Source organism: Oryzias latipes, chromosome 13, assembly GCF_002234675.1.
Source record: "Oryzias latipes chromosome 13, ASM223467v1".
Taxonomy (NCBI): domain Eukaryota; kingdom Metazoa; phylum Chordata; class Actinopteri; order Beloniformes; family Adrianichthyidae; genus Oryzias; species Oryzias latipes.
The window spans coordinates 15321729-15334256 of NC_019871.2; the positions used below are offsets into that span (position 1 = coordinate 15321729).

Below are 12528 nucleotides of genomic sequence, written 5' to 3' on the forward strand. Positions count from 1 at the left end.
CCTAACATTACTGGTGCAACAAAAGTGGTCAGCAATATTAGAGCTATCCAGTTTTGAGCCTGATGCCAGCTCAGACGAGGAAAACAAAAATGAATGCACTCGGATCTATTTGGATGCATCGGAATGGAGCTGACCAGACAGCTTATGACTTAATGTCAAGAAATACTCAGAAAGACAATTTTAAGCTTAACTTTCTTTATTTATGTCATCAATCATAAGAAAACTGCTACAAGTACCTGTTTAAAATACCAAAAAAACTCTTTTAATTGGAGTGGTTCTTTAATCTAATCATTTTGAGACATCAGTTTTTTTTTAATCATGCATTCTTTGTTTTATTTTATACAGTGTAGTGGTCTCTGAATTTATTTCACTCTTACTAAAAGTTTCAGTGGGCTGCTGCCTTTTTGCCAGGAAACTTTCTGAGATTGTTTCCTGTTTAATTAGAGAGACATTTTTGTACATTATAAATTCTATCTGTTTGACCACTTTATTCAAAATACTCAGATTTAAATAAACAGTTTTGTCATTGAAAAAAGCAATGAGTAAAAGCCTCTTATGGTTTTCAACATTGAATACCTGCCATCATGATTCTGTGTCATCCACAAGCCACCCAGTGTTTCTCTTAATTTTTTTTTAAAGATATTTCTGAAAAAATGTGTGACTAAAATATCAGTTTGAGTAGAAAAATATTGTAAACGAATGATATCAACAAAAAACAAATGTCAGGTATCATTATAGGATCTCTAATTTGACTTTGTGTAAGTCTCTGTACACTGACTCACATTCTCTAACAGTTTTTTTTCTTTAACGTTCCAAGAACTTGTAGTATGAGTACCGTAAATTCCGGACTACAAAGCGCACCCGATTACAAGCCGCACCCACCCATATTCACGTGTTTGACTGCTTTTATACATACACAAGCCGCGTCAGAGTACAAGCCGCGTATGTGTTAGCTGATATTGTCATCCTGACAGATCACGCCCAGCATCCCAGAGTGAGTGCAATTTATTAGCACATTGTGGGTGGTGCCAGTTTTGCCTCTGGGTCACGTATTTGGGTTTATCGACATCTGTCAAACAGCATGGACCTCTATTCTGTTCACAAGTCCCTCAGTTATGGTGTTTTTATTTCATTTTTTTTTTTACTTATTGACAATCTAGGTATCTAACATAAAATTACAAACAGTAACCATATAATCAACATTACATCCCTCAGTTATAATGAGGAAATTTACATCCGCGATTCCACATTTCCCATGAGTCTTAGGGGCTAAAGGCGGGGCCAACGCCCGGCTCGCCATTCTGTTGTACGTGTTTAAGAATGAGCAAGTATCAGCAGTGCATGGAGGGGTGAACGGGAAAAGCTCTCCTTCCGCTTGTGTCGCAGCAGCGTTATGGGAGTAACAGGACTGGTTAGAAAACACAACGGTCAAATAAAGCAGCGGCGACTGAAAAGCGCGCGCCTCAGCGCGATACGCGCGCCTCAGTGCGGCGCGTGCGTCAGAATTCAGAAGCCTCTGCACTCCGCGGACGCCTCTGCGCTCCGCTCCCGCCCCGCGCGCTCCTTGTCTCCCCTTCCTATCTACTCCGACACCTCTGGCCAGGGCGGCTTCAAGGAGGAGCACTTCGTCCCCATTGCGCCGGTGGATGGAGCAAATCGTTTCTGTGCAAAGCAATCGGACTTAATACTGTACGTTTTGTGTATGAGGGGCGGATGCGTTGTTACGTGTGGGAGCCATCAGACTGCCATTGGCCCTGCAGCTCAATCAGCAGGAGAAGATGTCTCCAGCTCACACGGAGGCTGTGAGTTTTTCAAAGCAAAATTCCGCTTTTACGGTTTCTTTAGAAACCGTAAATGGAGTGTACATTCACTCCATGCGCTGTTCTCTCCGTCACGCAGCAAACCGGCTTTTCCAAACCCGTTGGTGACGGTGGACTTTTTTACGCTGCTTTTAACGATTGCTTTTAACTTGAAAGCTTCATCATAATGTAGCGGCGATCACGTGCACGTTGGGTCTAATGGCCCCAAAGGATTCTGGGATGCGGCCGGGCATGCGTGTTTCGTTTTGTTGAACCATGACTGAAGTGTCTAAGACCTGAAGTCAAGTCCATGCTGTTTGGCTGCTAAGAGGTGTGTTGAATAAAAATGCCTCGTGCTTGGTGTTAGATAGAGAATTCAAACTATTCACTGAGGTCGAAAGTACGTACATGGCGGCCGCCAATTAAATCCATAAATTAGCCGCGTCACTGAATAAGCCGCAAGGCTGTAAGCGCAGGAAAAAAGTAGCGGCTTGTAGTCCGGAAATTACGGTACTTATTCTTTTACAGTGGGGCAAAAAGAGTATTTCAGTCACCGATTCTGCAATATGTACCACTTAAAGAGGTGAGGGCGGTCTGGAATCTTAATCAGAGGAACATTTCAATTGTGAGAGACAGAATATTAAATGAAAAGTCCTAAAGAAGGATCGGGCATCCTGTCCTCTTTGCAGAAAAAAACCCCATCTCCAAAGCATGATGTTTCCACCCCCATGCTTCACATTGGGTGAGGTGTTCTTGGGATGTAACTCAGCTTTCCTCCTCCTCCAAACATGGCAGGGATGTTTATACCACAGATTTCTATTTTGGTCTCCTCTGACCATAGAATTTTCCCCTGATATGCTTCTGGACCATCCAGATGGTCTCTGGAAAACTTTAGAACTGTATTTATTCTGTTTTCAAAAATTTGCTCCAACAGTCAATCTCTTCTCACCAAGCTGCTTGCTTACTGTAGATTGGTTAATTCAATTTTTGTCAGGTGAGCAATCTTGTCCATGGTGTCCTTAGACAGCACTTTGGTCTTGTTCATGGTGTTGCGGTGTGACTGTTTTAGGGTCTAAACAAATGTGTTTTATTTGGATAATGAGTTCAAACAGGTAGAATTCATACAGGTAACAAGTAGAGGATAGAAGAACTTCTTAAAGAAAAAGTATCAGGTCTGTCAGGACAAAATTCTTGATTGTTTCCAGTAGGTAAATACTTATATTTTACCCAATTATATGAATAAATCCTTTAAATAATATTCTAAAAGTACATAACTTATAAAAGCTTTTTCAACTCATATACCGTACATAAGAAGAAAATTAACAACTGAAAATTATTTCCATCCAACGCAGTAGTTAAGCAGACACAGTGCTGCTTTTGTTGTATTGTGGAAAATGTGTACAGTTAACACGTCCGTCATTATGAAGTCTGCAAGACTTTTAAAAATGGGATTTTATGTTGAGTTTCTTGAACTGACTGTTAATTTTATTTTTCCTTTACCTCCTCTGGTTATGAACAAGTGGTGGGGGCTAGCATTAGCGGTTCTTCAGGCATCGCTCAAAGATTACTCAGTGATTTCTGACAACAGTGTGCTTTAGCATTAGTAATTTTGCAGACCTCCAGGAAAACATGAAGACATTGTTTTAAGAATGTGAGGGAGGATTTAACTGGGTCTGCTTCTGTCTGTCCATCTTTTCATTCCTTTAAAGTCCCCCCCCCCACTTCGTTCAACACTAGCTGTGTGTGTGTGGCTATTCAGAGAACGACAGTTGACGGTAATTATTTATGAGACTTGGTCAAGGTCCATTATTGCTGATGGGAAGTCATTGCTTACCTGCACAGAGTGGGGCTGGCTGGGCAGTGTAAACTCTGTAAGCTGCCCAGTTTGATCAATTGACCCGAACTGACTGTGTTTGTTTAAGAGAGTTTTTTTTTTAAATAGGCTGATTTAAAAAGACAGTGCACGTTTTATGGCACTTCCCGCTGATATGCACACACATTTTCTAAGTTGGTTTCACTAGTGGTAAAACAGAAGAGGAATTATGTTCTGGGTGGGTGACATCATGACCGGATAATTAACATGTAGATGCAGGGAAAAAAATGACAAATTTGAGGTAAAAACATAAATAGAGTTCTTTTTTTCTCTTCTTTTAAAAATTTTACCTTTTTTTCTGAGATTTTTCTACATGATCATGTTATTATTATTATTATTATTTTTTATTATTAAATTGTGTTTGAGGGTATTTGTGTGAAAATATGTTCAGTAACACCCCTCAAAAAAAGAAGAGCATACCAGTGTGCTTTTTTTCTGTGTAATGTGGTCGGTGATGCTTTAGCGCATTTCTGGATCTTATTTCTTTAGACTCCACTTTTAGGATCCAGCATTTAGAATACTAATAGATCTTTTATGTGCTTTTTTAAGTGCTACAAATCGGGTTTGATAGTTCAACCTTTGTGTTGTTTGTACTTCTTGCCTTTTCTTCTCCTCTGTCAGAGGTCCCGAAGGACTGAGTTTTTTTTTTTTTTTTTAACCATAAAGATTTTTGTTATTTTGGTTTTTGGTGAAACAAAAGAAGAGCGTTTAAATTATGAATACTGCACAAACTAAGCTGTAGAGAAAAAAAGGGGGGTGGGTAAGTTCTTCATTTACATTCACCCTCATAAACATTCACCCCTGCTTCATGATATCAATGGGAACATGGTGTGAGTGGTGTTTGGAAAATAGACGCTACACGCTCTGCTGTAGCCACATTAAAGAGCAGCAGAACACCAAAGGGCCCCTGTGGAGGAACTGTAGGGCAGCTCGCATGGTGTGCAGCTTTGAGCCCCAGCCGAGGACGTTCACTTATGCAAAGTTGTCAACAGTGCTGCTGATAATGTGTTATACATATTTGTGCTTGAAATTAACAACAGATTAGGAATGCAACATTCAGTTTTACAGTTTTTTTTTGCAGAAAAGCCAAAAATTACAATCTTTGTTTCTGTTTGTGCACAACAGGAGAAAAAGACGCTCCAGCAGTACTTCATCCCACAGTTCAACTCGCAGGAGGAGAAGTCGCAGTGCAGAAAGAGATAAAGGGAGGAGCCACCGGTCACATAGGTCACGCAGTCGGGACAAAAGGTAGAACACTGCTCTTATATTCAGGAATCACAGAACCATGTGCATTGTGTGTCCAAATTTAAATAAAAATAGATTCACTTTGAAGACATCTAACTTATTTAGTTACAAACCAGCATATGGGGTGCACACTTCTTAAAGAATTTTTTCCCCCCAAAGCTTATTGTTGCATAAACACATAATTTAGTATTTATGTCTTATGTCATCAGATGTAAGCACATGTACACTTGGAGCCCAAATCTAGATTACAGTGTTGCATGTGTAGCCATGCCTCAATTTGCCCCTAATATTACTTTTATTGTGTGTGTGTTGGCATATTTGCTCACAGAGGAAGTACATTTTATGCATCCAAATGTTTTTCCAAACTCTACTCTCTTTTCACTCTTTCCTGCAATTAAAACATCATTATCCCTGAATACTTATTTAAAATATGACCGCTATTTATGCAATAGCTCATTTTTATTTATACTTTGCAGATAGCAAAGTTATTCATGCAAGACTAATGTGTACACACCTGCACCACACTGTGCACACACACAAACACGTGCACGCTCTGCCACAGAGAGTTCTGCATCCCTCTCAGAAATATAAAGAGAGAGTCTCTGTGTGTGGTGATCCATGTCATTAGCATAGATAATCTGCCGCTAATGAACCAGTAAACTGTGCTGCTTTAAACCCCCCCACACACACTCACGCAGTCTCCAACCCATAAAAACATGCACAGATGTACAATTGAAGAAAAGACTGTCATAATATATGCACCAGCAAGGCCCCTTTGTTTACTTGTGTATGGCTGCGGGGGGGAGCAGAGATCATTTTAATTACAAAGCAAAAAGTGTTTTAATATCTTCATTACAGAGGTTTCAAGATGAAGGGGTAATGCAATAGAAGCCTCGACACGTGTGGCTGATTGTGCCAGGAGAAAACGCCACACGTCCATTCTCCTACCACAAGCTCTGGAATTAGCCTCAGAATGTGAGCACATCACTCTGCTCTGACACCATTTAGCGAGAGGATCTCACACCCCCTCTTCTTCATTTATGATGGACATCACCAATAGCAGCGCCACTGGTGATTAAAACTTCAGTGGAGAATGGCATTGCTGGTGTGTAATGGGATTAAAGGTGGTGGAGATTCGGAATATAGTCGGTGACATCAGTGTTTACAAACGCTGCCACTGTGATTAGGAGGGTGGTGTTGCGTAATCGGCTTAGTGGTAAGCGAGAAGCAGGTGTTAGTGGGAGGGTCTGGCGGAGGCGGGATGTGCAAAAATGATACTGTTGATGACAATGTGAATGCAGTTGACAACAACATCTGTGGTCTGTAATTGACATGATTTCTTCAAGTCTTTGGAAGACAATGCTACAGGAACTTACTGACGTTCAATTACTTGGGTATTGTTTGGGTTAACAGTTTTGTAAGGCTTTTGTAAGTTGCATGCACTTGTGACAAACAGGTAATGCTGTCGTACGGTTCCCTTACGCCACACTTGTTCTTATTAAGGTGCATTTACAAGCTCCTGTATCGCCCCGCGCGAATACTGCACATCCAGGGTGTATTAGTCATACGTAAGTGCCTGTAGGATACCCGTACAAACTGCACTCTGATTGCCTGGGTTTTTCCTTTTTAACAGTCAGGCTGCACACAAGGATCCTGCAAGGAGCGTGCACTTGTCACGTGAACAGCACACATGACTGCTTTGTCTGCAGGAAAGAAAAATCAGTACGACACGCCTGTGCCTCACCCACTTTAACCTTATTTTACCCTTGTTTGTTGTATGAGTGCTTGCTATGACCTGTCGCCCAAAGAATGCCCTTTTTTTGGGCTCACCGAGCGGCCCATTTCATGCCAGTCACCTGCGTGCCCCGAACAGGTTGCCCACTTTTCATCTGCTGACAGCCTATCTCCACCTGGAAGGGCAGTTGTGACTAAGGCTTAAAACCTTTTCTGCTATGGAACCGAGTCCTCACACATATCTTGAGAATAGGAATTTTTAATACTATTTTGCTCAAACATTTTAAACATCACATAAATCTGCAAATATAAGTTAAATTTCCTTAATTTAGTATAATATAACATGATAGTGAAGCTAACTTGGTGTCGTTGAGCATAAAAGGTTGTACCAATTTTGCAAAGTAATGTGATTGATTCTATATCTTTCAGTTATTAGGTTTATTTGACCTCATTCTTCATGGAATTGCACGTGTCCTTTCGGTGCAGTGAATGGGCCACACTTTGTGGAGTTGTGAAATTAAAGCAGGTTGGTGTGCCATGTGCACGAATGCCAAGATTGCCATTAGTCAGTCCTTTGTGAGAGTGTGTGGATGAGGCTGGCTGAGAGGCTCGCTGATGGATCAGAGGAGGATTGAGTGGACAGGACCTCATGATTGATACCCAGATAGGATATGAGGTTCCGCCTGCCACCTCCAGCCTGGCCACACCAGCACCGGCACTACCAGCGGAATATGAAAAAGGTGGCACTACTGTGGAGGATAACGATTGGAGATGGGGAATAAAGGGGAGTTGAAGAAGTTAAAGGAGAATAGAAAAAGTGTAAGTAGAGCGGGATGAGCAGAGGTGATCCCGCAAGGGTAAGGTGAGGAGTGAGCACCAATATGGAGAGCAGGTAGACTTGAAAAGGAAATTATTCAAAGGAAAGGAGAATAAGAAAGTCCACATAAGAATATTTACAGGATTTAAGAAGATAAGGACCATAGTAGTTTGAAATAAAAGACTATAAATGCATTCTTTTTATATTTAATGTATAAATGAAAAATAAAGAGGTCCCCAATAAAAAAATTATACTATATCATCTGTTTATCATCTATTGTCACTTCCTCCTTCTCTCGTTTCATTCTCCCCCCTACACTTAATCAGAGAAGGGCCAGGTCCCTCAGAGGCAGTCAATCTTACCCTGAAATGTAAAACAGACAAGAGGAGCAGATTACCTATTTGCCATTAATGTTTATTCTCTTTTATCTAAGCAGGCATGTTAGGCAGCGTGTGCATGTGTGTATGTGTGTGTCTTTCCCTTACATGCGTGCACATTGTCAAGTGAACATGTATTAGAGTGATTGAGCGTATGCATGCGTGTGCAGACTTGCGTGAATGCATGTTCAAGGGGGGGGAATGTCACGTCTTGGTCCACTGGGGGGGGTGAGTGGAGTTGAGCATGGCAGCAGGATCGTACGGTTATCTGATGTGTACCCAGTCCAACAAAGACGACAAGGCCCTTTCATCGCAGCCGGATCACACACTCATCTTCAGGTGAGCTCAGTGAAGCGGTGTGATGCTCCGGTTTTATTGGCGGCCTCAGCAGGAGGTAAATGTGTGTGGCTCAGTCAGTCATTCTGTCAGTACTTCATTCACAACAGTTTAAGAGCACCATTGGAGGGTAAAGGGGAAGGGTTGATGCAATAAATCCACCTCTTGTCTAGTTTAAAAGGTCATTGTCCCATTTGTTGTTACACACACTTCAAACCATTCTCTTATTTCATGCCTGAATAGTTTGTGTGTGCTGTGCATTAAACACCAAGAACAAAAACTTGCTCATTAATATTTCAGGGGCATTCTTAGTTATCTGGACAGAGTGCTAGCGTCAGGCTTTACCTCAGATACGGCCACGGTAACATCAGTCTTAAACTCCAAAAAGAGCAAACTCTTCAATTATCCTTTAGTTTCCCTTAAGGACACAGAGAACATCTCCTAGCATGACGGTTTAATTGAATATATTAGTCAAAGTGATTACTGATATATGAATGTCAGGATCAGATCAGAACCCATGTTTGGTTATTAGATTGTATGCTGGAAATGTGATCTTACAAGGCTGATGGAAACTGTGGGTTAAGTCTTATCTATATCTGGTTAAAGTTGTGTTTGTGCAGCAGGCGGGTTCTTTTCTTCAAGCATGGAATGCAAAATTACAGTAAGTGGAGATTTCACAGATAATGTTGCTTTGACCTTAAATCTTTAGAAAACTGGGGAAAAAAACTCCTTTTCAAAATTAAGTTCTTAAAAGTGTAGCATTTTTAAATGTTTAGATTATATACAAATCAGTTCTAGTGTTGTCCACTTATTGTCTTATCATATAGGTATTATAAATGTTTGTGAAATTGGCTGTCATTGATTAGGATGTTAAGCAGTAATATTTTAACTCAAGATTTTCATATTCATAGACGACTGTTGTTGTGATTTGGGCTATACAAATAAATATTGACTTTTGTTAGGGGAAGTCATAGGCTACTAACTTAATATACAGAGTTCCCTCGTTTACCATGTAGGTTAAGTTCTAAAAATTGTTTTGTTATTTAACTAATGTTTCAATCTTGTAACTGCATTTTAAAATAATTGTTTTGTATCTGTAAGGCGACCTTGGCTGTCCAGTAAGGCGCCATATAAATTAAATATATTATTATTATAAAAAAATAAGATGTGATAGGTAAAATAGTAGGATTACAGATTTTTAAGGTTGTTAAACCTCTCACTAAACACTTTGCACTTTTTTTTTCAGGCGGACATGAACATTTTTACACTTTTTTTCTCTTGTTTAAACTCAAAGTTCAAGCCTTAATGGATAAGTGAGTCCAGTATAATAGAATTAAAATAAAGATCTGATCGTGATCAAAAATTTACATTGTTCTGGCAAACTGCTTGCATTCTGTACAGGTGACATGTTAAGGAGGAGATTGATTAACAAGTTCTCCAGCCAATCAGGACGCAGTACACATAGTTGAAAGAAAAAAAGCATCCAAAATTGCGCTGAAACAAATCTGCGAGGCTGTGAAAGGTGAATCGTGATAATATAATAATCTGTGAATAATTTGTGAAAATCTTTGATTCTTGGTCAATACTTTCTTAGGGATCAGGATTACTAGAAGAAGCCTCTTGAGTGCGTCTACTGCACATTTGATGCTTTTGATAGGAAAATAGCAGCAGATACAGCTGTGCTGCAGTGACTGGCACAGTTATCAAATATTTTCCGCAAGATATAGATAATGCTAAGGTTCCACACCGTGAAGTCTGCTTCATACACTGTAGATCATGACAGTCCTGCAGGCCTGTGACTGTGTGTGCAAGCCTGGGCACACAATTACAGGGGCTAAGGGACAACCTGTTATTTATTGCACAGCAATTTCCCCCCGTTTGAAATGAGGTGTCGTTCGTCAGGTGGATAGCTTTAGCTGCTTTGCTTCAACATGGAGCGTGCGCAAGGTCATCCAGGCTGCTTAGGAACAAGAAGAGCTGAGGTGAGAAACTGAAGAGAGTATGAGGGAGGTATAGGGTGGTGGTGTGCAACTGGAGCGGCATAGTTAAAATCAACAACTTTATAGCCTGTGATTTATGTAGTCTGTAGGTTTTTTTTTATTTTTGCTGGTTCAGGAGTTCTCCTGTAAGGTGACAGGGTGGATATTTGATGTGCATATGTGTTCATTGTGTATTAAATCACATAGTTTAGTTGCAGGTGGTTTGGGGTGTTGCTAACTTTCTGAGAAAGGCTCCAAGTGTCCTCTGACAACATGACAGGTGACAACTGTAGGATTATGCTCTGAATTGCAAGTCAGGAGTCATTGAAGAAAGTGCTGAAAGACTGCAGAGGAGTGTCAAAAAATCCTTACAAAAACAAAGCAATTCAGAATGAAAAATGTTTTTTCATTTGGTACTGTACAGTACAGTACTAATTGGTCAATACAAGAATTAAATTAAAAGTGAAGCAAAGTCCTGAACTTTGCTTTGTTGTATTTCCAAAGCGATTTCTCAAAACCACTACACTAAATGCTTGCGATTATTAATATTTCTGTCAGAAAACAAAGAAAACACAACAAATTCTGACTATTTTTTAAAATCCTTAAGTAGGTTTTAAGTGTGAAAAAGTTTTAGCAATGCGTGATAAGTTATGTAAACAAAGGATGTTTTCTATTTTCATCAATTTAGCAACATGTAAAGAAGGAAGGAACAAAAGAGAAATCTAAATCAACTCCTTCAGTGGTGTGACCAAGTCTGAGCCCCCTACACAGGCTGCTGAGTGAGGGTTATGGAAGAAATGGGTGGTTCAGTCTAAAAACACGAGGATATTTGAGAACAACAGACCATTACTCATAGAAATAGGCTTTTATGCGAATATTACTTGTCATGTTTGGAGCAGGAAAGACACAACACCCAAAGAAAAAAATGTTAACGTTGTTTGTAGGGAAGAGGTTGAGTCATTTTGGGACTGTATTAGCCCCCTTGAGTGTCATTTGTAATTGTAAAAAATATATTTAAAAAAAAATTATACACATGCTGTTCTTTTTTTAATGGAAAATGACAACAGTTGTAAAGAATAATAAAAGTAGTTTTTAAAACTAACTTTATTTTTATTCTCATGTGCTCTTACCATTTCTCCTCCCTTATCCACATGAAGACATACAACCCTTCTTTCCTTCCAACCCAATTACAAGAATAGTAGAGGGTTGATTTAAACTGAAAGATGGCCTGGTTTACTTCAGGCACCTCTTCTCTATTCCATAAAAATCAACATGCTTCCAGTTGTGAGATCTAAACGTGTTTATTGTTGTTTCTCTCTTTTCCTTACTCTTTCTGTCTTATCCCTTCTCAGTGTTGTCCTTTTTATTTATCTGCTGTAAAGGCCAGTCAAGCGCTGCTCAGCTTTGTTGTCAGAAACCCTTATTTGCCAAAGGGAGAAACAAGTGACTGACACAGACAACCTCTTTCATCCCTGGCTCGCTGCAAGCAGTGTTCTCCTCTACCCCATAACACCCCTTCATCCTGCAGTCTCCTCACAACGCTGAAGCCCACTCCCTTGGGTGGCAACCTAGGTGTAGAGTTTGCACCAAGTAGCACACACACAAAAGCCGATAATTCACTTCTTAAAATCTCCACAAGTTGTTTTACCTAAAGAGTCAAATAAAAAAGTTGATTTAGATTTTCCAAAATACACAAAAAAGTCATACTATTCTTCTCTTGAACAAGTATGCAATATTGCGACTAGGCAGGTCTGAAAAAAATGCTATAAAACAAAGAATGCTTTCAGGAATATAAATAATGATTGGTTTTTTTTTAATTAATTTACCAAATGTAAAGTGAGAAAAAAAATCCAAATTTAATATAACTCCCATTTGCCTTCAAACTAGCATTTGTTCTTATAGGCACACTCGCACAGTCAGGGATTTTAAAAGATTATAGTTTGGGTGTTTGATCAACCGGTTATACCAAATGGGTGCTAATGATCATCAATGTCCCACGTAGGTGGAAACCAAGTCAGAAACTGAAACGGAAACAGCTTTGTTGGAGGCTTAAAACTGGGTAAGGGACATCCAACCTCAGCTACCAAGGTGAGGTGATGATAGACAATTTCACGTCATGGCAAGATATATCCTGACAAGGATGGGACTACCTTTATTCTTTGTCTCGTTGCTTTACCCCATCCCCATCCAATGACTGAAGAGATCTTTAGATCATGTGCTTTTTTTTTTTACAAGCTATTGTTTGAATCAGAAATGTCCAAGAAACAGCAGTCTGAGTACAGACCTAACACATGGTTCAAGACCCGATCCGGACCAAATCAAGCTGCCCCGATCCGGACCAACAACGTTTCCAGTCTGGACACCCCCT

General features: G+C 40.0%; 1 protein-coding gene across 1 annotated transcript in view; it reads left to right on the top strand.

The window, feature by feature from the left end:
• Positions 1-12528, top strand: part of rsrc1 (arginine and serine rich coiled-coil 1) — a 134568-nt gene that overhangs the window by 1100 nt on the left and 120940 nt on the right. Inside the window, exon 3 of the mRNA XM_011482566.3 lies at positions 4798-4920. Coding sequence (XP_011480868.2) covers positions 4798-4920 — 123 coding nt within the window. The remainder of the gene's footprint in view (positions 1-4797; positions 4921-12528) is intronic.